Genomic DNA, 26,507 nt, shown 5'->3' with positions numbered 1-26,507 from the left:
GTGTTTGTTTTGGAATTAAACAGTGATTGGATTAGGGATGGGTACCTTTCACATTTGAAATGATACAGTACCGATGCCTGGTACCTGGCAATCAGTACCAGTACTCAATGGTACCAATTTTCGGTACTTTTCTGTGTTTATGTGCTAAAAAATATCAACTTGTTTAAGAATTATATATATATATATATATATATATATATATATATATATATATATATATATATATATATATATATATATATATTATTATTATTATTATTATTATTATTTTTTTTTTTTTTCTTTCTGTTCCTTCTCAAACTGGTTGCTGTCCATGTGTTGGCACTCACATGCTTAATTTGTTAATGTACTGTAGCAGTACAGTTTGGTTTTCATATTACTTGTTGGATTTGGTTGTTGTTTGTTATTTCCTTTTATTTCCTTTTGTTTTTTGTTTTAAGTTTGAGATAAATAAATAAAATAAAAAAAATAGATAAATAAAATTTAGGTGCCTAAACATGGTACCTTTTGATTTTATGTGAATTGGTTCCCGGTACTTTTGACAGAATTCGGTCGGTATCAAAGTACCTAACTCGGTACCCATCCCTAGATCTGATCAAAACAAGTTTTCTATGTTCAAGACAACTTTTTACTGGATACAACACGTTGAGTAAGGTATTTATCACTACAGTTACGTAGCGCTATGGTTTGAAATGTTACATCAAGCGAATGTTGTTGTAGCTGGCTATATGTAGTGCTATTGGCAACATGGTGCTCCGATGTATCAGTAGGCTAACGTGACAACAAGTAAACACTGTAAACACCTTTGGCTAGTGCTCTATCATTCTTCTGTTTCTCTTTCTTCTGCTCTTCTGTCCTTTTTCTGTCTGACCATTAGGCTCCAGTGTCAACCATCACTACAAAATTAATCACAGAAATCATTTTCAGCAAAGTAAACCCAGATATCTGTGTTTTATCTCTTCTCACTGCTTAACTTCATCAGCTGGCTAGCGTTGTCATAGAGACCTAGATGTGCTTTAAATCAATCAGGCATATATCTCAAACAGACACTTCTTCAAGATCACTTTCAAACTCCTCACAGCGTCTCTAAGGTTGACTCATCTTTTAAAAATAAACAAGATTTACGTCACTTGAGGTTTTCTCACCTGCTCGGCTGCCGTCAAGTTTGAAGATTAGTTGCTGTTGTTTTAATAACTGTTAGATAAGCAGGTAATGATATTTTTAATGATCTGCTCAGTTGTAACCATTTCCCAGCTTTTATGAGCAAAGCAGTGACTGGACGTTATTTTTCTGATAGGCCTCAATTTGTATCTGACTGAAACGAGTTTGAAACGTGACCCAATTCCCTCCAGATTATCAGTTGACTGGACATTTTCAGTTGCTTATTAAACTCTAAGCCATGAAAAGAAAAAGTAACGTCAGATTAACTTTGGTTGTACAACATCCAGAGACAAAATTCAGATCTGAGTCTGGGGGTGTTGAACGTTATAAAGAATTATCAGTGTAATGTATTCTTGGGTGAATCATGCAGCCTAATTTTAAAAATAGTACGGCGTTTTAAAAAAGCTGGGGTCTGAATGTGGCAGCATGAATTCAGGTGATGCTACACACACACACACACACACACACACCCTTTATGCATCTGCCTACCTTTGTCATTGCTTAATGACGACAATGCACAGGCACAGAGGAGGAGGGGAGGAACAAATCCTGCTTATAATGTGATGTCCAGGCATGTCTTTGTGTAAGAGGGGATGTCAGCTTACATACCACATGTGGGATAAACCATATTACTGTTAATCCCTCCACTAATCTGCAAATGGCTTTTTTTTATGTCGTTCTCCTTTTGTTTAAGCAAAAAAGACACGAGCGGGATGTGTTCCAAAGCGCACATTAATGATTAAAACTAGCAAGCCGCTAGATTTTTTTGGGGGGGGTTGGTGATTTGCCACTCACTCCACTACACTACAAATCCCCCTCCTCCTCCTCCTCCTCCTCCCTTCCTCACCCGTCCGCCTGTGAGAGGAGGCGGAGAGCTCTGGTGTATTTTTGGTCACAGGCACCGAGCATTCCTGGAGTTATTCTGTGATAAATTGTTTTAATTTATTTTTTCCCTGTAAAGCTCAGCCATCCTTCCTTTTTTCTTGCCTCAGATAGTGATTTGTTATGTTTGCCGGAGTTGCCGCTGCGAGACGAAAGGTGTAGTTAAACTTGTTGCTTACAGCTGAGGGTTACACCTGTGAGGAGGAAAGTGCAGCGGCAGTGGGAGGAGAACAAAAGCTTTCCAATTCGAGAAAGAAGGGGGAAGCAGAGCACATTAGTGAGGAGGAAAAGTCCTTCATGGCTGTGTACGGTTATGTTCTGTGAAGAAAAATGTAACCTGCTTTTTTTCTTGTATGCAAAAATGTCAGCCTTTAAGGAAACAGATGTGAGCTGCAAGTTGTTTGAGGAAGATTTCTGCACAAATGTTTCTCTTTGCATGAATCCTGATGGTCTTATCTCCTAAAAATGACTCAAATTCACGTAATGAAGTGTAGAAAGCGTATCATCAGATGAGGAACAGGAAGTTTTAAAGGAATCAGAGATCCTAACATCATGATCTGATTTGGATGGTTGACTTGGAGGATTTTTCCTGAATAAAAATATTTCAAGATGCATGGATGTTCTGCTTATGACTTATTTAATGCACGCTGTAGCAGAAAACACAGGTCTGCAAAGCCCTGCTCACATGCAAAAGTCCAGCCCTATCCTGACGTGCATCTCCCTATTTCTATCCTCCCATTTTGCAAACATTGCAACCTGATCCACTTCGTAGCGTTAGATTTCCTGCAACATTTCCAGTTTTGCCGATTAGCTCTTCCCCTTTTTTCTTCTATGGATAACTGCTGCCCAAAATGTGCAAGCTCCAACCCAAACAAAATATCTTCTCCATCACAGTCACAAACAGACAACGTCCTGGAAACTGGTAATACGACAGCTGGCGTCTGAATGAAGTATTGCAAAATGACGTGGACAATCCGTTGCATTAAAACCTGCTAGAAAATTGGAAATGATAAACCAAGTCATTCTAAAGTTTGTCAACAGAAAACGCAAAGTGTATCTAGTGTATTTTGGCTAATTGCCTAAATACACTAGATGCCACACCAGTCTAGCTCTGCTCCATAACAGCACCGGATCAAATAGGTTCCAATTCAAGTCCATGAGTCAGCTCATACTAAGGGGTGGGTAAAAATATCAATAAATTGATGTAATGCAATAGTTCATTGTCCAATTCAATATCAATTCAGAAAATCGTCCGAATCAATTCAGCTTGTATGAACGAAGGCCACAGTAGATCAAACAACAAAAAAACAGCAGCCAAAGCAGCAGCAGTGTAAAGGACGGCATTTTTTCATCTTCGTAATATCAAGAGAATTAGACACATCTTGTCTCAGAGCGATGCTGAGAAACTGGTCCATGCTTTTGTTTCTTCTAGGCTGGACTACTGTAACTCTCTTTTATCCGGCTTTCCTAATAAGTCTATCAGGACTCTTCAGCTGGTTCAGAACGCTGCTGCTCGGGTACTGACTTGGACTAGGAGGAGGGAGCACATCTCTCCAGTGTTAGCGTCTCTACACTGGTTACCTATAAAATCTAGGATGGAGTTTAAAATTTCTTTTTCTGACTTACAAAGCTCTCAATGGCATCAGGTCATCCTATCTTAGGGAGCTCATTGTTCCGGACAAAAACAAACCAACATAATGAGCGGAGCCAGACCAGGAATCAACAGGTTTGAGGTTTTACAGCCCAGCATGAACCAGGAGAGGATCATCATTGAGACAGGAACTCCTCGGTCTGTGACTCCAGCTGTCTGGACAGCTGTTTGAATTGTTTTTTATTTCTTCTTTTCGCCCCTGCCTTTCAAAAAGTCTGTGAACGCCACCAAGGTGTTATTTGTTTTAAGGTTTTTTTTTCTGGTGTTGCAAACTATGAACTGATTGACCTGTAAGGATCATAAAAGAACTGATCTCATTGTAAAAAACAAAAGTCGGCAGAAGTACTGCAAAGAAATGGTTAATCTTATTGGTGCAAGAGATCCCAGTTTGTTAATCCACTTTTCCATTGATGTAGCGTACGTCAACAAATGTTTTTAAATTATTCCGCGGACCCCCAAACTATGGTTCATGGATCCCACTTTGAGAAACACTGCTTTTGATAACTTGAAATAAGACATTTTTCTGAACTGGTCAGGTGAATGTTGCTCATACTAAGTCTAAAAAGAAATTTTCTACTGAAAATAAGACAAAAACACTTGATAAGATTTCAGTTTTTGCAGTGTTAGAAGGTTTTATTGAGCAGCTATGTTATATCAAAAGTCACAATTTATACATTCAGGTCTCATGTGACTTTTGAATTTTTTTTTTTTTGTTGTTTTACAGGTATGTATGTACATTTCTTTTTAACAGAATAGTAAGAGAAAGTAGAGCGAGGTGGAGTCAAGAAACGCTCAGTTACAAAAGGGATTCTCACACTAAACAAGCAAATAATTTGTGTTTGAAACAAAAAATTACTCAAGTAAAACAAGTGGGCGTTTTCGTTGAGTTCAGTCATTGTTTTGACAAACAACCCTCAGTTTTTCTAAGGATTGTTGGCTACCAACCATGATCTGCCATGTTTTGATCAAGTTAAGTCAAAACTAAAGTGGAAACTCGTCACTTCCTGTAGATCAGACATGCACGGCTGTACCCTGAGCAGGAGGACATTTTTGAATCAAGTGCTGCATCTCTAATAATCTGAATACCAAACATCAAAACACACCACATCTAATCTATCAGCTCCACCCTCTCGACTGAACACTCTCACTTCCTGTTTCATCAAAACCTTGATTCAAACGACCAAAACACCAAACCTGTGGCTGTAAAACAGCAGCTCCTCGCCCAGTTTGTGTATGTGGCTCCTGTAAACGGAGCTTATTCCTCACACTTACTGACAGTAATGTCAGAAAAGATGTTTTCGCTGGAAACAGGTCTGAGTATCGCTGTGGCGCTGGGAGATTTTCGAGCTTCTTTGAAAAGACTGTTTTATGACTCAAGTACCGAGAATAGCTTTGAAAGAGAGACTTTCTTCCGGCACAGAAACACTGTTTTTGTGAAAACATCATAATCTCCCAGCTTTTAGAAGAACAGAGATGAAATTCTTCATCTTAAAGAGATTCCTTCAGTACGCCTGGACTTTAAACAGACATGGCAGCTGCTTTCTTTTACTGTCGGCTCGTAAAAAAGGTTGATTTTCGCTGAAGAGAGTCGCACTGACCTGTCTCTGGGTCCACCGAGAAGTACGGCTGCCCCTCCAGGATGCTGTACACCACCCTGGCGCTGTTCCCGTACGTGGCGTCGTCTGCGTCTGTGGCTGTCACCTGAATTACCGAAGTGCCTGCAAGAAGAAGATTCATGACAATGATTTAGATCAACTCTTCAATACTGCTGAAAATTGCCTGCTGGATAATTGGTTAGGCTGATGCTCCTTCTGATGAGGTGTCGGCTCCTCTTCTGATCACGCTCCTGCAGAATGTGACTGATCATTTCTGTCCCTTTGCATTACCCCGACCAATCTTTACTCCTCGGCCACTTATACCCTTATACCTGATTGATTTCTGCAGGTAATCGATAAGTCCTAATGTATTTTTCTGAGTATATCTCTCTTAGCATACAAGCGGCACCGATACCAGGCTCTTTGCAAACCCCAAGAAGCCTATTAGTCTATCCGCAGATCTGGAGAAGCCAAATATCTGATCGCAGGCGAAGGAGTGTGATCCATTTTCTCTTCCAGAGAGGCTGAAGCCCTATTTCAGCAGAACAAAGGGAAACGGTTAGCCAAGTGCTACCTCCCAAATGGCGCCTTGCGGGGCCAAGTGTTGCCTCATTACATGCAGAAGAAAATTAATTGAGTAGAAATATTTAATGGCAAAGTGGTATAAATATAGAATTGTGCTATACAAAGGGATAAGAAGTCCATGAAACCTCTCTAATTTGATGTCAGTGACGATCTGAGAGGAGAAGCTGTGCCAAGTGTACGGATGATGGATGCTGTAGGAAGAGAAAAAATGAGAAAGGGATGAGAAGAAGAAGAAGAAGAAGAAGAAGAAGAAGAAGAAGAAGAAGAAGAAGAAGAAGAAGAAGAAGAAGAAGAAGAAGAAGACCACGGCTGTCTGATTTGGTGTAAGTGACAGTTCGGGAGGATTCGAGAGCAAGTTCACCGAACCTTGATCGGTAATACCTTTAACTAGGGAATTAGACTCAAAGAAGCTTTTCTGACATGGCAGCTTTTAGAAAATATCACTGATCCACATCAGCCATCTCATCGCTGACTTTAAGCTTCTGAGGAGTTGAATTTTCAGACAAACAAGTCAGGAATTATCTTTTTTTTTTTTTTTTTTTTAAGCGGAGGGGGACTAAATTACCCTGACTGTAATCGCTCAAAGAAGAAGAAGAAGAAGAAGAAGAAGAATGTCAGAGCCGTGATGATAAAACTCAAAGTGTATGTCACACTTAAAGGGCCGGTGTCTCTGCGCAGTCACTCGTGAACACATGCTCTGCCAAGCGGTGACATCACACCTCGGTTGTTGCCATGGGCACCCGTGCTGCCCTTAGATAAGTGCCGGCCTCTCTCTCGTGGGGTTGCTGAACCAAGTGACAACTCTGTCACATGTCCTGGCTGCAAGAGCGGTGTCCCTCAGCCCCTGAACAGAGAGTTCACTACATGTTTCACGCGAGGATCGATTGGGCGGCGTTTTTATATTCTTTATCTATATTCATGAGGCCGGTGTGTACTTTTTAGCTGCAAAAGTGCACGCTGAATGAAACTTTTCCTGACTGACAAGAGGAAATAATCAAACTGCAAACAGCAGCGTCTCAGAAAGCGGGAGTTTTCGTTGAGATGACACAGCTGACAGTGCTGGTAATTAAATTAAATACTGTTTTAATAAGATGCAGAACTGTATTTAAAAGATTATCTGCACCAGTGCTGTCGCTGTCACACACACATGCTTTACCTTGTTTATTCTGCGGTCATGAAACAGCTCCCAGTCGCTCTCATTTAATTAGTGGGGCCCTCTTTGTTGAGCCCGCGTCGTTATTATGATTGATAAAGTCCCATTGATCCGGTACGACTGGCAACATCTCTATCCTATTTGAATCATAAGCCTGTTAAATCCAGCTCCACACACACTCACACACAAGAACACACCCTAATGTGTGTAAACGTGTAATTATTGTCTGAGTTGTGATCAATCAGGGTAGTTTAACGCTGAAAACGCCTGCTTCAAACTGTCAGAAAACTCCTTAATCACTGATTATGTATTTATTAATCCTCATAATTCATCATATATTTATCATAAATCCTTCGTTTCCCCATATGGTGAAATTATCTCATGGCTAAGCGAAAGGTGTAGGCTTACAGAAGGTGATGTGTTGGACCCCAGGGATGATTAAAAACAATTAATGCTTCATTTTCAACACCTTAGCTTCTGCCTCAGGACAAAAAAAAAATGCATGGACACCAAACCAGTTTTGTCTTCAGAGATATTTTTACTATTTTTGCTCCTGTGTTTGTCTGGAGATCATACATGTAACCATGGCTGCATTGTTTACATGTGAAATCAGTTGTTAGCAGCCTGTAGCATGTCAATGCTAACTGGTGCAAGGCCAGATGTTTCCCCACAAGGTGAGGAGAAGGAGGTGAGGACGACATGCTGGTTCTCAGGTGTGAACTAAGAAGTGACGACATGGACCTGTCCTTCCATCCATCGTTATTGGGAACGTAAGATCTATCTCCAATAAGATGAACAAGCTAGCTGTGCTAACTCAGCAACAGAGGGAATACCAGAAAGCAGAGTAGCATCATGCTATTCACAGACATGGCTAAAGGAGATAACACTGGACATGAAAAATGCCACATGTGAAGAGCTTCACCTGCTGTGAGCAGACAGGATCCAGGAGACAGAGACTGAACAGACTGCTGAAGAAGCTCAGTCCTGGACCCTGTGGAGGTGGAGGCTGGCTGACTGGACAATGATGGACAAGCTGTCAGCATCTATTTTCTTATGGAGCTTTTTACACTTTCTATACACTTTCTTACTTTTGTTTTCTTGATTGCTGCTGTGACTCCTCCTGAATTTCCCCTCTGAGATAAACAAAGTTTTTTCTATTCTATTATATTACAAAGTTAAATGAAAACTTAAAAAAAATAGCTCCCTAAAGTTTTTTACAATTAACAAGGTTTTTCAAAATTTCAATGTTAACACAATAAAACTGGTCAGAATTAATTCTATGCTGCCTTTTACAGGCATTTAAAGCTGTCATATAGATTTTCTGTTTAGTTTTTACATGAATTTGGTTTTAAATGTTTTGGCCGTTTAGGACTTCCATAGCATAGACAGGGAGAAACTCTGCAGAGACGCCTCAGCAAGCAGCTCTTGTGTCTTTGCAGTTTCTATCATTTCTTATTATTTTTTAAGAGGCAGGAAAAAGTAAGAGAAGATTTTTTTTTTTTCTGTCTATGAAAGTTAAAATAAATTCATAGACGGAAAGATAGTCATAATGCTAATTTCATTAGCCCATCAATGGGATTTTCCAGTGACTTTAGCATTAAGCTAGCGGATTTTTGCTAACCAAAGCTAGTTTGTAAAAAATCCTTTTCCTGTGTATGTCATTTAATATCTGTTTGGTGCCTTTGTGTGTTGATTATCAATAAATAACCAACTCAACCCAACAGTCTCTCAATTCATTGTTATTTCACTATGGATATTATTGTAATATAAAATATATTTTTAAAAAACATGCACAGGGAAGTCTGTGGAGTTAAATGCATGAACTTATTTTGCAGGGAAACTCTGGGATTAAACGGATTAACGTATAAATGGTTTAAATAAACTTTTGGCTTTTTCCAAATCTAGATAATTGTTGGTCAAACATGTTTTTAACTTAAATATAATCTTATATAAATGTTAAATCATCATATTTTAGCTTCCTATCCTGATAGTGATGTCTGAAGAAGGTAGCCCTGAGATGAAGACCATGAGATGCATTTAAAGAACATCTGGACCTTGGGTTTGGGTTATTCAGTCAAAAAAACTTATTGAGTCAAAGTTTTCTTAAACAAAACATGACAAACTTCCAACTTCAGTCATCAGCTTTAACAGTTTTACTCAGATTTTACTTAAGAAAAAAGTCAAATATGTGAAATCTTTAAGGAAAAAAGTTAAAAGATGCTCCACACTTACCGATATCCGACATCTCAGGGACTCTGGCGTAGTACGGGTCCTTGGTGAACCTCGGCTCGTTGTCGTTGATGTCGTGGATCTTGATGATGAACTCCGATTCGCCCTCCAGCGCCTCGTTGGTGAAGCGATTCACAGCTTTGGCGTGAAGGATGTAGAAGGCCTTCTCCTCCCTGTCCAGCCTCTTGGTGGCGTGGATGTCTCCAGATTTCTCGTCTATCTTGAACAACGTCCCCGCTCCCTCTCCTGTGAGGACGTACCGCACGCTCCCGTCTCCTCGGTCTGCATCTGAGTGAAGCTGCGGATTGAAAAGCAAAGAAACAAAACTAATGAGTATCCCCGCAGCTCCAAAACATTCAAGCAACAGTTTGTGGCACTTTCATTTTAATACATTTCCACTCTGCAGCTCTCTGCTGCTAATTGTTATAGCACAACAATGATTACAACTCAGCTTTATGAAAGCTTTCACATTTGCTTAATTTTCTCTCATGAACACAGAGTGTCGGCAGAAAAAGCTCCGAGTTAACATGAGCAGAAATAGCCGTGGTGAAGAGAAACAACATGTAGAAAAAGGAAAAAGAAGGAGACACATCACAGCGCTGGGTGCTCAGTTTGATTGACAGGTGATGTCTGAGAAGTTCAGAGCAAAATATCCCAGAAACGAGCACTTTGAACCAAAGATGTCAGGGAGAAAAAAAATCAAGTTTCAAAGCAGATACAGTTTTCTACTTAGGTATTTCTGATACGCGCCTCACATATCAGGGATCTGACCAATCTGGGCCTTGGCAGAGAAACACTGACAGCTTTGATAAGTGCTTTTGGTGTTATTTAACAGATTCATATCATCTTTAGTAAACTGTCATCATTGTGGCTTCACCTCGTCTCTGTGAAATTCACATCCTGCCAGGAAGAAAACACACAGCCGGAGCGTTTAGAGCCGCTGGAAACACACACGCATGACAGCCGTCTCGCTATCTTAATTAGGGTCCTCGGCACAAAGAAAGTAAGAAACACCAGCGACTCTGGGAGGTTTGGTAAAGCGTGGTCACGTTTTTAAAAAAATGACACAAGAGCAGTCAGAGGGTGGCGAAAGCTTTCGTCTACCAGCAGAGGTGGAAAGAGTTATGAAGATTTGTACTTAATTACAAGTAAAAGTACTGGTGTTAAAACAATACTTTAGTATTCATTTATGCCAGGCCTAGATGATGCAGGCTTTCACATTTGGAGTCAAAGAGGCGTCTGTTTATCAACAGGAGTTTTGCTTCATTTGCTTGGCGTGGTGGGATCACAAAGCTTTATTGGCTACAATAAACAGATAGAAGGTTTGGATATTGATTCATAAGGTGGGCGTACTCAGTGATGACTTGTGATCACCTCCACCAAGGAGTTTATGGTTTTGTGACAGTTTGTTTGTTTGTTTGTGAACAACATAACTCAAAAACTAACAAACGGATCTTGATGAAATTTTAAGGAAATGTTCAAAATGGGATAAAGAAGAAGTGATTAAATTTTGGAGGAGATCTGGATCACCATCTGGAGCCAGGACTTTTTTAAAGGATTCCTTATCATTAGCCACGTATACATGGACCCAAATATTCCGTTTGCATTCGGTTTATTTGCTCAAACGGAAAGAATTTAACATTTGTATAAACCTCATTCTGAAAGAAAAGTGCCAATCCAAATGGACATTTAATCGGTTTCACAGGGGAGGAATATTCCTTTCCCCAAACGGATTGAGGGATCATGCATCCACTCAGACGGAAGGTTGTCAGGGTGCTTTCTTTCAGCGCATGCTCAGAAGACGCAACTAGAGACGATCCTCAACTTTAAAAATGGCGGCGAGCCGTCAGCACTGGAGGAAAGTTTGCTTTTGATCCAAACTTTGAAAGAAATGAACATAATTTCAAGACTGGACGGACACTCGCAATACGGAGTATTACAATACTGTGATAAAAAAAAAAAAAAAAACTGTAGTCCTCCGTCTTTGATGAATCACGTGATGTTTATGTTTTTCTGCGCATGTCCCATTGACTATTCCGTTGATTACAGCGGCGCATGTAGACCAGAGATTAGAATATTCCTTTCCATGTATACTATTGTTTTCGGAAAAGTCGTTCAGAAAGATTCCATTCGGAAAGACGAAAAACTCCTCATGTAAACGTGGCTAGTGTGAGATAGGGCTGTTTTCACCATATGTGTATATAACTCCACCATAAATGGTCAGATTGCTTTGCAAAAGAATACAAGACAAGGTCACCGAAATTTCTGACAGATGTAAAAGTACGATCCAGATCCTGGTAATATTCTGGGAACTAAGATCCAGAATATGAAATATGAAATATGAACTGGGTCATCATCATTTTCAACACTGTCAGGAAACAAATGATCGTACAAACCTGCAACTAACACCAAATTGTAGCAGACAGTCTGCAGAAAGGGAGTATAACATTAAAGTCGGACTGAAGTGTTGGTGACATTCACAATATGCTTGAGATCTGCACTCTCTGAGTGTTTTTATTTTGTTTTTAAAGTAGTACAATGGATTACAAGGTGTAAATTGTACTCAAGTACAAGTAAAATGACATACTTAAAAAAAATACTTATGGAAGTACAAGTACCAAAAAAATGTACTTAATTACAGTGAATTGAGTATTACTTCCACTAACCGACGTTTCCACAACAGTTAGGTTGTTTACATTGTATCTGACTTATGTCTTATAATATTTTGTTGACTTAAACTAGACTAAGACTAAAAGGTTTCAAATGAATAAAAAGGGACTAAAACTAAAAATTGTGCGATTAAAAAGACTAAGACTAAATCATCACCGAATGGAAACGTTACTTTATAAAACAGAAAAGACTTCTTTGCTATCATTAAAGTAAGGTGAAGTGAAGTTTCAGAAAAGTCTGAGCCACTGCAGTGTCCAATCAGAGCGTGATATCCCAAATAGGGGCGTGTCGGTGAGTGAAAAAAAAAAAAAACTAAAAGCCAGCACTCGTGTTTTCACCAACCACAACAAGACAGTAAGTACTTCAGGTGCAGCGGAGGAGAGAGGAGAGTGCAGTTTAACACTTTGAGATAGACCCTTCATTTCTGTGATGTCACCCATTTATTGCAGGTATGAAGTTTTGAGGCCCATTGTCGGAGGAACCATATTGTAAATGCTGAACTTGATGTCGGTTTGTTTGAGTTAGGATGAGGCAAAGAGGCGGGTTTTAAGCCTCTGTGCAGACATGTATGGGCAAGGTTTAATGACGCTGAAAATAACGTTTTTTAAAATTATACTGTTGGAGAAATTAGCTGTTTTTTGCGTATGGTTTCTTGTTGCTGGTCTGGGTTATTTGCACCGTTGGTGGCTTTTTCGTCCTCCACCTCCTCTGATTTTCACATGCACCATTGTTTGAAAAGTCAGAATGTGATGAGCAACGCCAACAGTCTCAAAAACCGCTCCAAACCACTGAATAGTGATGCTCATGTCCTTTTTGGATGCTCTCAACTTTGACATCCAACATGCAGAAACTCCAGCCAAATACCCAGAGGCTTCATAATCTTGCTTCTGCTGATTTTGTTCGACACAGGTTGTCATCGAGCCTCATTTTTCGCCGCGGGGGTTGTTCACGCTGGCATTTTCCTCCGCGCTGTAAAACAGAATGCCAGTGGGTCGAAGTCTGTGAAGTACCAGCACGAGTGCGCCGCACACGTTCGCCCGCCTGCCAATCCCTGATGGATCAGCAACATGACCAACATGCCAGAGGACCACGAGAGTCCACTCGTCTGTGGGCTCCTCATTATTATTTGCTCTCTCGTTTGCTCTCTATCTCCTGTTTAATTTTTTTTTCTGCATGAACAGCAGCTTAGCATGCGCTGACATTTTAATTCCAGCACCAAATCCCCCCCAACATATTTATCTCAGAGAACTCATCAAAAGCTTGTCCAGTCGTTTTTCCCCTCCCACTGCTCGCCTGCCTACTTGCCTTTTCCCCCGTTTTAATAACCAAGGACATGGTAATAATTGCACAGGGAGGTAAAGGGCAAAAGGAGGGCACGTGTTGGCTAAGTACAAACCCAGGGAAACACCATCTGAATGTTTGCAATCATCAACGGGTGCTGGGACATCATTCTGAGCTCTCTTATTGACACCTCATTAACTCGAGTGAGCCGGCACGTTTGATTTCCGCGCGTTGAATGCATATTTCCCTTTGAGCGTAAGCTGTTGTTGTTGTGTCTACACGCCGTTTTGGCTCCGCCGGCGGACAGACTGAGTGTGTAGGGTGGGGTGGTGGTGGTGGGGGAGGTATTGTGCGTTGCAGCTAGGTCACGTGGGAGCACATTGCAAAGTCTCCCTTCTCATCATATATTAAAAAGCTTTTCATCCCAGGTGCTGGGGAGCTTTACTAATTCATGCTGTTTTATCAGGGCAAAGCTGGCACATGCGAGACGAGCAGCTTTGTGGATTAGCATCTTTAACACTATTTTGTTCGCCTGCTTGAATGCTGCTAAGAAATGACTGTTTTCATTCCTCTCCGTGTCTGTCTCGCCCAGCCGGTCGAGTGTGTTACAGAATTCTAGCTCCTTCGGATTAGGATCTGGAGTGGAGCGCCGTTTCATTAACCCACTTGAATTCTGGTCAAAACACACCTTGTTTCCTCCTCCGTCTAACCACGCTGGGAGAATATCCTGCAGTATTTTATTTGCTTTTTTGTTCTGCTCAGAAAGTGCTTCCAAACAGAGACTCAGTTGGCTGAAAACAATCCACTTCAACATTATTATCTTCCTCCTGCTGTTAGAGCTGCAATGTCCTTTTCTATGATTGTCTATCAAGCTGCCTATCTCTGCTGGCACGACAATTCAGTTAATAACCGTCGAGTCCTCTCCTTTCGGCTGAGATGTGAGATAGACAGTGTGACATATGTGGTGTCGACTGTCATTTCTATGGAAACAGAGAGATCTTGCGGTTGTGAAGAGTTCCTCCTCACTCCCCTGAAGGATATTACAAGTCAGCACGGAGTATCGAACTCCAGCGCCCGCTGCAGCGACCCCGGCCCTCCCAGTTGCCCACCTTGCTGGGAAGGAGAATTTACTGCTGCCCTTCTGCTCAAATTAAGAGGAGGGGGGAAAAAAAAACCTCTTCCGGAAATCAATGCGGCAGCCCGACGTGCATTCACAATGGCTCTCTGATCAATTTATATCGAAAATACAATTAAACTGTCACAGGGGGAGAAAAGAAAGCCACATGTGCAGTCAGTCTGGTCACCAAGAAGCCCTGGCAGGTCAATAGCTAGCCCTTTCTCCTCTGCCCTCCTATGGTAGCAGATCGTAAAAGAGGCAGAGAGCATGACGATATGTCCATTAGCGCGGGGACTTTTGGGGCACTGCATTAAAAAACCTGATCTTCAGTGGGAGGAGGAGGAGGCTAAAACTGGGGCGGCTGCTTGATGTTTTAATCATTTATTCTTGGAAAACATCCTGAAAACAATTAAAAATCCAAACCCCTGACAAAAACAAATACTTCTGCTCACTGCTTTTTTTTTAAGCTCTGCAGTCATTTCAGTCACAGCTCACACAGAATTCTCTTCTTCAGTAAAAACTGAAACAAAAAAGCAAGGACGAGCAGATTTGTCATGTTTTGGAAAAGAGTTACATGTTGTCAAAACAGTTTCATCTTTTGGGATCCATCTGTGCACCTGACAACTGTCTAACTTCATCAAAGGCGGAGTTTTGCACACCTGGAATCTGATTGGCCAGCCTGAGATACTGAGCCATGACTGGCTGCTTTCACAATTTTGAAATCAACTATTTGGGTTCTGTGGAAAACCAAAGCATATTTAGATGTTTACACTTTTTTAAAGAACATTTACAAGTTAAAAACCATAAACAAGACCATATGAATTTGGATTCTTTTATATTGGGAGTTAAATGAGATGTGATCAGTAGAAAAAACCTTTTAGCTCGGCAGACAGATTGCTTGTGTTGTAAAGATGGAAGCACAATTAATTGACAGTATAAGCAACAAAAACATAACCTAGCCTTACTTTGTTCTTTAAAAACCCCTCACAGTGAGTAATCAGAATTTTCAGACAGTGTTCATTTTTATTTTATTTTTTTTTATCACTTTAGTAGTTTTTTCAGTTTTTTTTTTCTCAACCAAAAAACTCATATTTTCTATTTTGTGTGTGTGTATTGAATGCTTTTGAAATCAACTAGACCAGAGGTCTGCAACCTTTACTTTCATAGGAGCCAGTTTGCCTCACCTCCCCTGGTTTAGAGTCTTTTAGGAGCCATAAATCTACTTCATCTTCCTAAAAAGACTACAAAGTGTATAAAATTGAATACATAGTTAAAATGTAGTGAATAATGAGCTAAAAACACGTTTTTAAATTCATGTTGTACATGTGGTGTCTTAGTTTTTCATTTGTAATAAATTTGCAAAAAAGTAAAATATTTGCTGAAATTAGAAAAATCTGCATAAACTCCAAGGAATGTTGAAAATGTATAAATGTGTATGAATTAAAAAAATGAAATTGAAAAATTTTGCAAAAACTTTGACAATTTTCTAAAATTGTAATAAGTTTGCAAAATTTCAAAAAATTGAAATTTAAAATATTTTTAAAAATTGTAAAAAAAAAAATTACAATAAATTTTGATATTTTATAAATCAAAATTTCAAAAATTTTGAAAGAATACTCGGATTTGAAGACATAAATTGATAATATTGCTCAGCTTTTAATTTTTTTGTTGTTAACTTATGTCTAACGACATATCAAGCATTTATTTTAAGCTGGCACGTTGGCGGTTAAATCAATACATCCACATAAAATTTGTAAAACTTGGGGTTAGCCACAGGTGCATGGAAAGTTGGTGGGCTGTTGATGTTGTAGGAGGTGAAGTAGAGCGGTGGCAGGCTTATTGACAGATGGGATGAAGATTTAGTTCAACTAAATGTTAACACATGGTCTTATTTACATCGATACCCTCTGAGAAAAAAAATTAAATAAAATATATATTTTTTTAAAGCTACAAGGAGCCACTGCAAAGGAGTCAAAGAGCCACATGAGGCTCCAGAGCTGCAGGTTGAAGACTCTTGGTCTAGACTCACCTGAAATAAAACATTTTAATTTTTTTCTATTATTATTATTTAAATGATAAATTATAAACTCTGAGCCTGACTTCAGTTTTAGCATTGTATGCCTGGCTAACATGCCATCTGGGCTAAAAAACAAGACAGATATTAATTGAAAATACTACAAGGTCGTAGCTGGATAAAGACTATTCTGCACTGAAGAGGAAGAAAATGTCCAATTTTCCATTTACAATATGAAATATGTCAGAACACTCTTTCTCACTCACAATGACCTTGTCAGTCTTGAGTTTTATCAACTTATTGTTGCAGATTTGTTATAAAATAACAAAAATAAAGTATAAAAAAGGAGACAGTACAACTTTTTCTGCAGTATGTTTCTAATAAGGTTTTACACCAGGAGGAATCCAATCTGGTTTTCTCTTCTGGTGATTTTTGCACCGACATCCTGACAAATTAAGTAAGGTGCAGGTGTTGGTGCGTCCTTGAGCTGATTTTTTTTTTTTTTTTTGACAACTGGTGCTTGCTCCACAGTGCAGAAAAAAAAAAATTGGTTCAAACTTCTAATTTTCTATAAAGGGGCCACAGAAGATAATTTCCAAACTCTGAAACTCTACTCACGATAGGAAGTGACTCACTTTGATATTTCAGTGTCTGTATTTTGATGAAAAAAGACAACATCTCTGCTCTCATCTCCAGAAATACGACTTGATTTCAGACAATACTTGAAAGAAGTTGATTTGCATCAGACGCTACATCAAATATTCTCAGATGTTTAAAGAAAACACGACTTTAAGGATGCTAACAGAGAAAAATGGCTGCAGAGGATTCTTTCTTTCAGCTGTGAAGCATTCCCTGAGGCCAGTGTAACATCAGTAACACTCAACATATATTAAAACCTTTTACTCAATTAGACTTCTCTGCTCAGTGATACCAAAATATTTTCAATGTTTGGCATTTTTTCACTGTGATGATATTTATTTCTGCTCCTGCGTGCTTCATCTTCCAGTTTGAAGTGGGCTGAGAAGTGGAGTGGTACTCATCAGACATCTGCGCGTGAGAACTTTTAAGCGAGCCGTCTTTGTTTTGTGAAATTAATCAGCTTCAAGTGAAGCAAATGTTAGCGCAGACTGGATCTGGACGCCATTTGTGCTTCACTCCAGTTAGGCCAAAAAGATGGCACTGGAAACGGGCTGCTTAGGGCAATTAGCCAGTTAGCCTTTAAGGCCGTGTGTCCTGGCCTGTCGAGAACTGGCTGCCTTCTCTGAAGCCAGATGGTAGCCTCAGACTGTGCACAAAAATAGCCTTTCAAATGTCTGTTGATGTGTAAACTTGAGGTTTGGAGTCAGGGCTGCAGAGACTCAAAGGTGTAATGTCAGTTTGCATAATTCCCTCTCTAGTCAACTTCATTTTGTCTGTGTCATGTTTTCTTTTTTATTATTATTATCAAAAATGGCATTTTATTTCAGTTTATTAGCACCTTACAACATTGTTTTGTTTCTTTACTGCAGGGCCAAAGCTACGACAGATCAGACGGGCATGTGCTCAGTGTTTGTGGGAGTTCGAAGTAATCACAGTCTCATTTGGTTGAAAGAGCAAAAAAAATAAATAAATGAGGCATGTTCCTGAATTTATCATGGGATCAGCAGTTTTAAATTAGTCTTCCCTTACTGTATAAGCCCAGAGATTTTTCTTTAAGCTTCTGTTAACTCTATGCATAAACTATGGTTAAAATGACATTGGTGCAACAACCTGCCTCATCCTATATTTTTAAGACAAAGACACAGATTTTTGTAGGATCCTCCAAGGAAAATGTGATTTTCTGCATCAGGACAGTCAATATGCTTGAACTCATGCATTTTTTTTATTTTTTATTTTTTGCATTTGCATTTGCAATTGCCAAGAAATGAGATTGGGTTTACATCCCAATTTGGAGACAATACTTTTTTTTTCATTTAAGATGAAAACAATGTGTGAAATGGGAAATAAAAAAGGCTATAAAGGCTGTGAAAAACAATAAAAAGTAGTTTGTTTGCTGTTAAAATGACTGTTGTTGCTTGAATTAGAGTGGGAGAGTTTTTCTTTTTTTTATGTTTCCTAAATCTTTTTTTTGAGATCATAATATTTTTACATTTATAATAATAATAATAATAATAATAATAATAATAATAATAATAATAATAATAATAATAATAATAATAATAATAATAATATTATTATTATCTATTTATTTTTTTTAATTCATTTTTGGTTTTTAATTTAGGCGTTAAATATTTTAGTATCCTAGCTTAATAGTATCTTTATTATCTGATTTATTATACTGATTATCTGATTTATTATACTGATTTTACATTTTTATATTTTTGGATTTGAAACAGTAGTATTTTAGCACTCAAACACAAAAAAGTAAAAAAAAAAATAAAGAAAAAAATCCCATAAAAATGTGTTATAATTGGTTAGGATTGGGGATTAGTGTTAGGTTAAAGGATGAGATCATGTTTTGAAAAAAAAAAAATCCATAGAGATTATAGGATGTGTAAAGGTAGTGTAACTGGTGAAAAAAGACTGATAAACAACAATAAATATGATCAAATGTGAGCTACAAGAGTAAAAACAAAATCAGCTGCTTAAAATAACCAGTAACTGATTTTGCTCTGAGGGGGGCCAAGTGGGGCCCCGTTCTCCTGACCCCATTCTGCTTAAAATATTAGCCACGTCCCTGCTTTGCTGTAAAACCTGTTTGCTTTGATTAAAACATCCCTCGGTCAGCTGATTGCAGATAAAAGCCTGAATGTTTGATTATGAAAATCAATTAATCTCCCCCTGACAGAAGCAACAGGTGCTGAGAGCAGTAGTAGGAGGCGTTGGTGTGAAAACAATCGAAGGTGCTGAGGTGATGTTAGCGTATCTCGCACAGACATCACTTCACCCCTGCAACGCTGTCAGACAGATGTTTGCTGGGTCCCCGTCTCTGCACGACCTCATCACACCCTTCCCTCCACCGTGACGGAGAGGAGCATAATTGAAGTCGCCCTCCTCCTCCTCCTCCTCTTCATAGCACACATGCGGAAAGTTATCGCCTAATCAACAAACATTGCCAATGTGTGCTCCAGGTCGCCGCTGGAGACCGCAGGGGCTGCCATGGCGCGGGTACAGCGAGGCCTGTGCCATATTGCAAACTCCTTGCCTCCTTGCCAAGGTGAGCAGCTGGTAATAGGGGAGCGGGAACAGACACCAACCCCACCCCCCACAAATAAACACACAAATCCCTGCACCTTTCCACTCTGCAAGCATGAGACGCTACAGTCCTTCCCTCCAGGTTGCTTCAGCTGCTGAGTCATACACCACTGGGAAGCATATTATGTCTTTGTTCATCTGCCTTTTTGTCTCTACCTCCCATGATTCCTAGCCTGTTTCTGAAGGCGAGTGTTGGAGGCGTGTGTCTGCATGCATGCTTCCATGCTAGGGACTGCATTGAGGAGTCTACCCACCAGGCCCAGAACCACTGGGGCCTATCAGGGGCTGTAAATACTTTATGAGATATGATAGTACAGCACAAACACTCCTAAACCACAGGCCATTAACCATTTTCAGTGGATATGTGCCCTTTGGTAAAGCAAGAAATAATGAAATAAACAAACATTCTCTTCCCCCAGTGACAGCCAGGGCCCTCCGAGGCGAGTATGCAGCTCGCCTGCTAATGAGAGGCAGTGTACTATTCCCTCTCCTGCAGGAGGGAAAAAATCATTGGCCAATACAGCAAGATTAGCAAGATTAGCAGCCAACCAGCTCCCCAACGAGACACCGCCAGCGTCTCCTTTCTTCCTCCCTCATCTCGATCGCTTCTCTTAATTCCCTTCTCTTCCAACCGCCTTTGTTACGCTTGTTCAGGAAAGATTAAAGTTTCATTTGTTAGCCTCACAACTCGATACAGCAGCTGTAAAGAAGAGGAGGAAGAGGAGGGGGAAAAAACAAGACAAGATTGGGTTTACCAAATAACTGAGATGGGATGTTGTAATTCAAGCGGTTTCATCATTCTATCTTTTACGGCGTGTCGAGAGCTGCTCCCCTGTTTGTAATAACCTGCCATTGTGTTATTTCCCATTCATTTTTTTCAGCACAAACAAAAGTGGTTTTATTCCATGCTGTGTTCTCCACTTGCCATGATGTCTCTAGCAGCGACAAAAGCTTCTTCTTCTGTGTTTCCTGCAGTTTTGTGTGGCACTCCAAGGAAAACAGCTTCCACCTGAGCGCGGCGCAGATGCCTGTTCTCCAAGTTGAACAGGCTGAAGTTCAACTCGAAAGCCATTTATTCCCTTTTAGGGCCTCGTTCATCAGACGTACTTTATCTGGCAATTAACAAACAGTAATTGCAATCAGATAAGATCTACACACTGCAATCCTATGTGACAACTGGCTAGAGAGTCGACAATGAGGGAAGAGCGCCCAGCTGCATGTACTCGGGGGGGAAACAACAAGCGCTCAGAGTCATGATTAAGTGTGGTGCTCTGAGGTTGATCCCTTAATGGCGTCTTCAGGAGGCGAGCTCTTAGGCCGCAGCCTCTGGCTCTTTAAGTGTACACCACGCTCAGATAATCCATTCCTCTTTTGCTATTAGTCCTTTTACAAGCTAAGAGGACGAGTGGCACATCAATCACCACTCTCTACAGACAAAGTGGTTTGATCATGCTCTGTACTTACTTTTGATCTTCTCTCACTCTTTTTTTTTTTTTTCATTCTTTTCAACTTTTTTTGTTCCCTCCTGTATTTGCTCGCCTGATACCACAGCGAGCGTTGTAATCCTTTTAGTCCAGGGCTGAAAGTCAACCCTCAGTCAGGGAGGACGTATGTTGCGGAATCTCATTTGGTTAGACGGCTCTATCCTCCGCAGACACACGATAGGAATGCAAAGCACTAGCCCCATTCAGCCCCGCTCACAAAACAGCCTTTCTTCCTCCCCTCAGTCGTCCTGACCTTGCAACGACGCTTCACAATCTCCTCAATTACAGTAGGTTGGGAGAGGAGACGGATATCTTGACTTCCGCACGGCTGCATGTAAAGCAAGCATTATTTGGCTCGTCTTCTCGTTCTTCCCCCCCCAATGTTATCTGGGTCGACATTGTGTTTTCATTTTGTTGAACAAATAATACCTCGGGAGGAAGTCATATTTTACCGTAGGGCACGACGGCCGCTTTATGACGGCTTGATGTGAGTGGAATGGACATCAGCGAGCAACCGCGGAACTGACAGGAAGCACAAAACGTATCGGACAGCCAACAGCAAACAAAGCCCGAGGATAGACGAATGGAAGTCCGATATATGAGCATTAGCTGATCGGAGCAGCTTGTCATGTCGACTCTCTGATGATGGGATGATTTTCCTATCCTCGCAGACAGAATGATCCACTCATGGACAGGATTTATTTTGAGGCATCTCATTACAAGCACATCTTTCCTTTGAGTGTACACTTTCACTGCGGTACGCTGAAAGACAGATACTGCAAAAAATGTCTTTTCCTTCTTGATTCCACCATTTATCCATTGAAGATATGAGTCTGACAGCTAAAAGTATCCTTGAAACCAGAGTTCACATGTCCCACTTTATTTAACGAACTATTCTAAAGTTTTATTTCTTACATTTTCAAGGATGTAGCAGATTTCAGAAGGGAAACAGTCTGAAAACATTGTCTTTCTGAAGCACTTCATTTGACAAAGTCAAGAAGGGTTCAGTTTTTCATTCACTTCTTTTCTTATGTCACTGATGTGAGAGCTGCAAATTATCTACAGCGATCTCTGCTTCTCAGATATTAACTTTCATGGTGTTGAAAGCATTTTTCATACTGAATACAAAAGTTCAAAGTGATGCTCTTTTGTGGATAGGTGGTCAGAGTGGCTGCTCGCTCAGCTTGAACTGCTGGCGAACTGATGGCGTTGGCTTAACAAGCTCTATTAAACTTTCATCGTTCACTTGGTTTGAACCGAGAGCTCAAAGAAACACTCATGTTCTCCTTTTGAAATCAAACACACCTGGTTATTGAAGTCAAAAAGGGGGAATAATAAAAATCTACAGCTCTTAAGCCAGTGATGCATGCCAGGGCTGCTAGCTGAGTTGCTGCTAACAACGCTAAACTCTTTTTTAGGAGATCAAGTTCCTTCATTTATTATTCTCAATTTGTCTAAATCAGGAGCTAAATTTTCCTCTTCTTAACAACATACAGACTGATTACTCTAACAATAAAAAAAAAAAACAAGCTACATGCTTCAGTGGTGCTTTATGGGCTGCTAGCTGACCTGCGCTAAATGTATCTGAGCCCATATTCCTCTTAACATCTGTGCTATAGTTGTATGATAATAAAAAAACATTATCCAGTTAATCAAACTGTTCATTTATTCAGGATCTAAAATATAAAAAGTAGTGGATTGGAAATATTTGAATGCAGGGCATGCTAGTTTTAAACTGCTAAATCACTGGTATGCTAGCTAAGCTTGCGATGACTTAATCTAAGCTTTTAGCTTCCTTAGCATCTGTTTGATGATGAAAATATTTCATCCTGTTAAATAAAACATCCAAAATAACAGGATTTATAGGACAAAGAAGTATTGGTTGGAGGTGTTTACATGTGGCTGCTAGCTTAAAATCTGCTGACTCACTGGCACACTACTTGTGCTTTACCCGGTTTGAAACAGAGTAAAATAATTAAAACTATTTAAAAGTAGAAAAAAAAACAAGTTGGAGTTATTTTAATGAAGTGCATGCTAGTCTAGCCCCTATCTGATGGAAATGTCATTAGTTGAAAATAACAGTTAAAGTAATCAGGGTTTCTAAATCAACAATAACATGAAGACAATAAAAAGTAGTGAATTGGATATATTTGAATGGTTGTCATGCTAACTCCAAACCTACTGACTCACTGGCACGCTAGCAGAGCTTTCCCTAACTTTAGCTAAGCCTGTATCTCTCTGCATTTAAATGACAAATGTATGTATGATTAAAAAAAACAAAAACAAAAAAAAAACAGTAGGACAAAAGGGTTACATTTTCAGTATTTATAAATCAACAGTTAAATGAAGAAAATAAAAAAGCAGTGGGGTGGAAATATTTTGGTGTTTGGCTGCTAGCTTGAAATCTGCTGACACCCTGGCACTTTGCTTGAGCTTGTGCTAACTTTATCTAAGCATCGTTAGAATTTGATGTAAGAAGAAAAAAAACATCAAGTGATGATAAAACAATCAAAAGTAGTAAAAAAGAAAGTACCAAGGTGGAGTTATTTCAATAAAGTGCATGCTAGTTTAAAATTTGCTGACTCACTGGCATGCCAGCTAACCTTGCGCTAACTTTTTCTGAGCATTAACCTCTCTTAGCGTCTCTGTGATGTATATTTGATGATGGAAACACATCATTAGTTGAATAAAACAGTTAAAATAATCAGGATTTCTAAATCAACAGGTACATGAAGACAATAAAAGTAGTGAGTTGGAAATATTTAAATGATTGTCATGCTAACTCAAAACCTGTTGACTTACTGGCATGCTAGCAGAGCTTGCCCTAGCATTAGCTAAGCCTTTATCTCTCTGTATTTGTATGACAAATGTATGTTTGACAATACAAAAGCAGTGGGTAGGAAATATTTGAATTTTTGGCTGCTAGCTTAAAATCTGCTGACACCTTGGCACTTTGCTTGAGCTTGTGCTAGCTTTATCTAAGCATTGTTATAATTTAATGTTAGAGGACACAAAATCCTTTATCCACATATATATCATCAAAAGTAGATTTAAAAAATTACCAAGGTTGAGTTTTTTCAATGAAATGCATCTTAGAATCTGCTGACTCACCGGCATTTCAGCTAACCTTGCGCTAACTTTTTCCGAGCGATACACTGTCTCAGAGTCTGTATGATGTATATGTGATGATGAAAACGTCACAAGTTGAATAAAACAATTAAAATAATCAGGATTTGTGAATTAACAGATAAATGAAGAAAATAAAAAAATAGTGCGTTGGAAATGTTTGAATGCTTTTCATGCTAACTCAAACCTGCCGACTCACTGCCACACTAGCAGAGCTTGCACTAGCTTTAGCTAAGCCTTTATCTCTCTGCATTTATATGACAAATATGTGTATAATAAAACATTTTTTTATCCAGTTAGATAAAAGAGTTAAATAAAAAATAAAAAATAAAAAAATAAAATCAATAAAAAAGAGGTGGGTTGGAAATTAATGAATGTTTGGCTGCTAGCTTGAAATCTGCTGACTCACTGGCATGCTAGCTAAAAAACCTGACTCACCTGCTTTTGTCTTCTTTATTTCTACTCTATTGAACCACATAATGATCAATACACAGGATTTTTTGTCCACTTTCAACTGATTATAGTGCCAAAAAGAAAAAAAAAATACACAAGATTGCTCAGTCTTTTTTGGGTGCTTTCAGGAAAAAAAGAAGTAATAGAAAAAGTTGTCAAGAGAAAATCTTTTGTGTGTGAGGCGGTTGTGCACAAAGGAAACTAACGACATGGAAAATTTTAATTAATTTGGACTGGCAGACTGGGAGGATTCGGCTCAAGAAGACAGTGAACTCTGACTTTTTAAATGTGTTGATAAGACAGAACCAAAGGACGAAAATAGAAAAAGTAAAAGTTGTTTTTGCATTGGAAACAAAGACTCTGATTGAAGCAACATAAAGCAGAGAGACTGATAAATAAACCCGGAGCACACAGGCCAGGTCATCTAGAAGTGATAATTTGTCAAAGGGAAGTTGTTCCTTTGTTGTTCAGCAAACACATTGTCACTAAAGAGGTCTGCTGTCTGCACGTCTTCTAGATCACTTATCCACTTGGCCTTGTCAACCCACCCACCTCCAGTCTGTTCTTGTATAATGGGATAGAGAACAAAGGTTGCTCTCCCCTCACAGTGTACTCAGAAATAATAAAGTTTCTCTCTGTGTCATTGTTTTCCTCCTTTTCTGAACAGTGGTGAGTTATTAGCCGCTGACACCCACCACAGAGTGCTTCCTTTATTCCAGGCCGACCAAACTGCTGACAGAAATGGAAAAACTGTGGCAGATTTTAAATTCAGATGAAATTTCTAGAGGCTCAGGTCTCATGAGGGTCCAGCTCCCATTTCCCCCCCAAGAGACCGAAGCCCATCTTAAAAAAGAAGAAATTTGGCTAAGTTATGTATGAAGCATTGCCTGCATAAAATATAGACGCATTGGTTTCTGAGGAGGTGTTGTGGAGCTCACAGCAGGTGGTCACCAAGTTGAAAAATTCTTTTTCTCTTTCTTCTAAACTAACTTTTGATAAGTCCAGATTCAGGCAAAGAGAAGGAGGTGAGGTGATCACGTAGGCCCCTTGTGAAGATCCACCATGTGTATCATCTAATCATGCTCTAAATAATCCAAACTTCTGCACACTTCTTCAAAAATCTTCTTTGATGGTTTTGAGGAAGAAGAGTTGAGTTGCTAAGGCCAAAACTTTCTGCTGAACCAGGCTGAAAACATATTGAATACAGCTGTAAATATCAACACTTTTGCGAAGGGTTAAATGGAGTTTTCTTCACTTTTGATGCCAGCCTCCAGTGGACACTTGAGGAACTACAACTTTGTATTCCCTGGATTGATTTTCATCATTGGAAGTTGTTTTGAAAGATGTTGAAATATTGAAAACTATATTATTGGACTAAAGCTGCTTTGCTACAACTGAGAGGGACTTCATTGTTCCCTCTGATAAATAAAAGCCCTCTCAATGACTAAACTTGTAGAAGTTCTATGAAATCAAAATTTCTTAAGATGCAATAATATATGTTAAAACTCACACCTTTTGCCATCCAGAATTCAAATAGTACAAGCCTTTTTTGCATGTCATGTCAGTACTCATAATTGGACTTATGTATATGTAATTGTAAATCGTATTTTTTTTTTACTTTTCTATATTTCTATAAATTTCTAATAACATATTCTGACTTTTGTTGAATATATATTCCTTTTTTTTTTTTTTTGCATTTTTGCATTTTTGCACATTGTGAGCTGCTGTGACCAAAAAAAAAAAAAAAAAAAAAAAAAGGTTCTGCATGGAGGATCAATAAAGAATATTCTATTTGATACTATTCTACTCTTTATCAATAAAAAAAATATATATTTTTTGGCATCAACACTCTTAGAAACAGGAAAAAATTGT

General features: G+C 39.2%; 1 protein-coding gene across 1 annotated transcript in view; it reads right to left on the bottom strand.

The window, feature by feature from the left end:
• LOC141807263 (cadherin-10-like) overlaps nucleotides 1-26,507 on the bottom strand; it is a 111,122-nt gene that overhangs the window by 43,681 nt on the left and 40,934 nt on the right. Inside the window, exons 3-4 of the mRNA XM_074693142.1 lie at nucleotides 9,260-9,554; nucleotides 5,293-5,412 (exon numbers count right to left, since the gene is read on the bottom strand). Of these exons, the coding sequence (XP_074549243.1) occupies nucleotides 5,293-5,412; nucleotides 9,260-9,554 (415 nt within the window). The remainder of the gene's footprint in view (nucleotides 1-5,292; nucleotides 5,413-9,259; nucleotides 9,555-26,507) is intronic.

This window comes from Halichoeres trimaculatus, unplaced genomic scaffold (assembly GCF_033239565.1).
Source record: "Halichoeres trimaculatus isolate MK-OKI-2021-1 unplaced genomic scaffold, fHalTri1.1 fHalTri1_scaffold_18, whole genome shotgun sequence".
Taxonomy (NCBI): Eukaryota; Metazoa; Chordata; class Actinopteri; order Labriformes; family Labridae; genus Halichoeres; species Halichoeres trimaculatus.
This window is presented reverse-complemented; position numbering and strand designations above follow the sequence as displayed.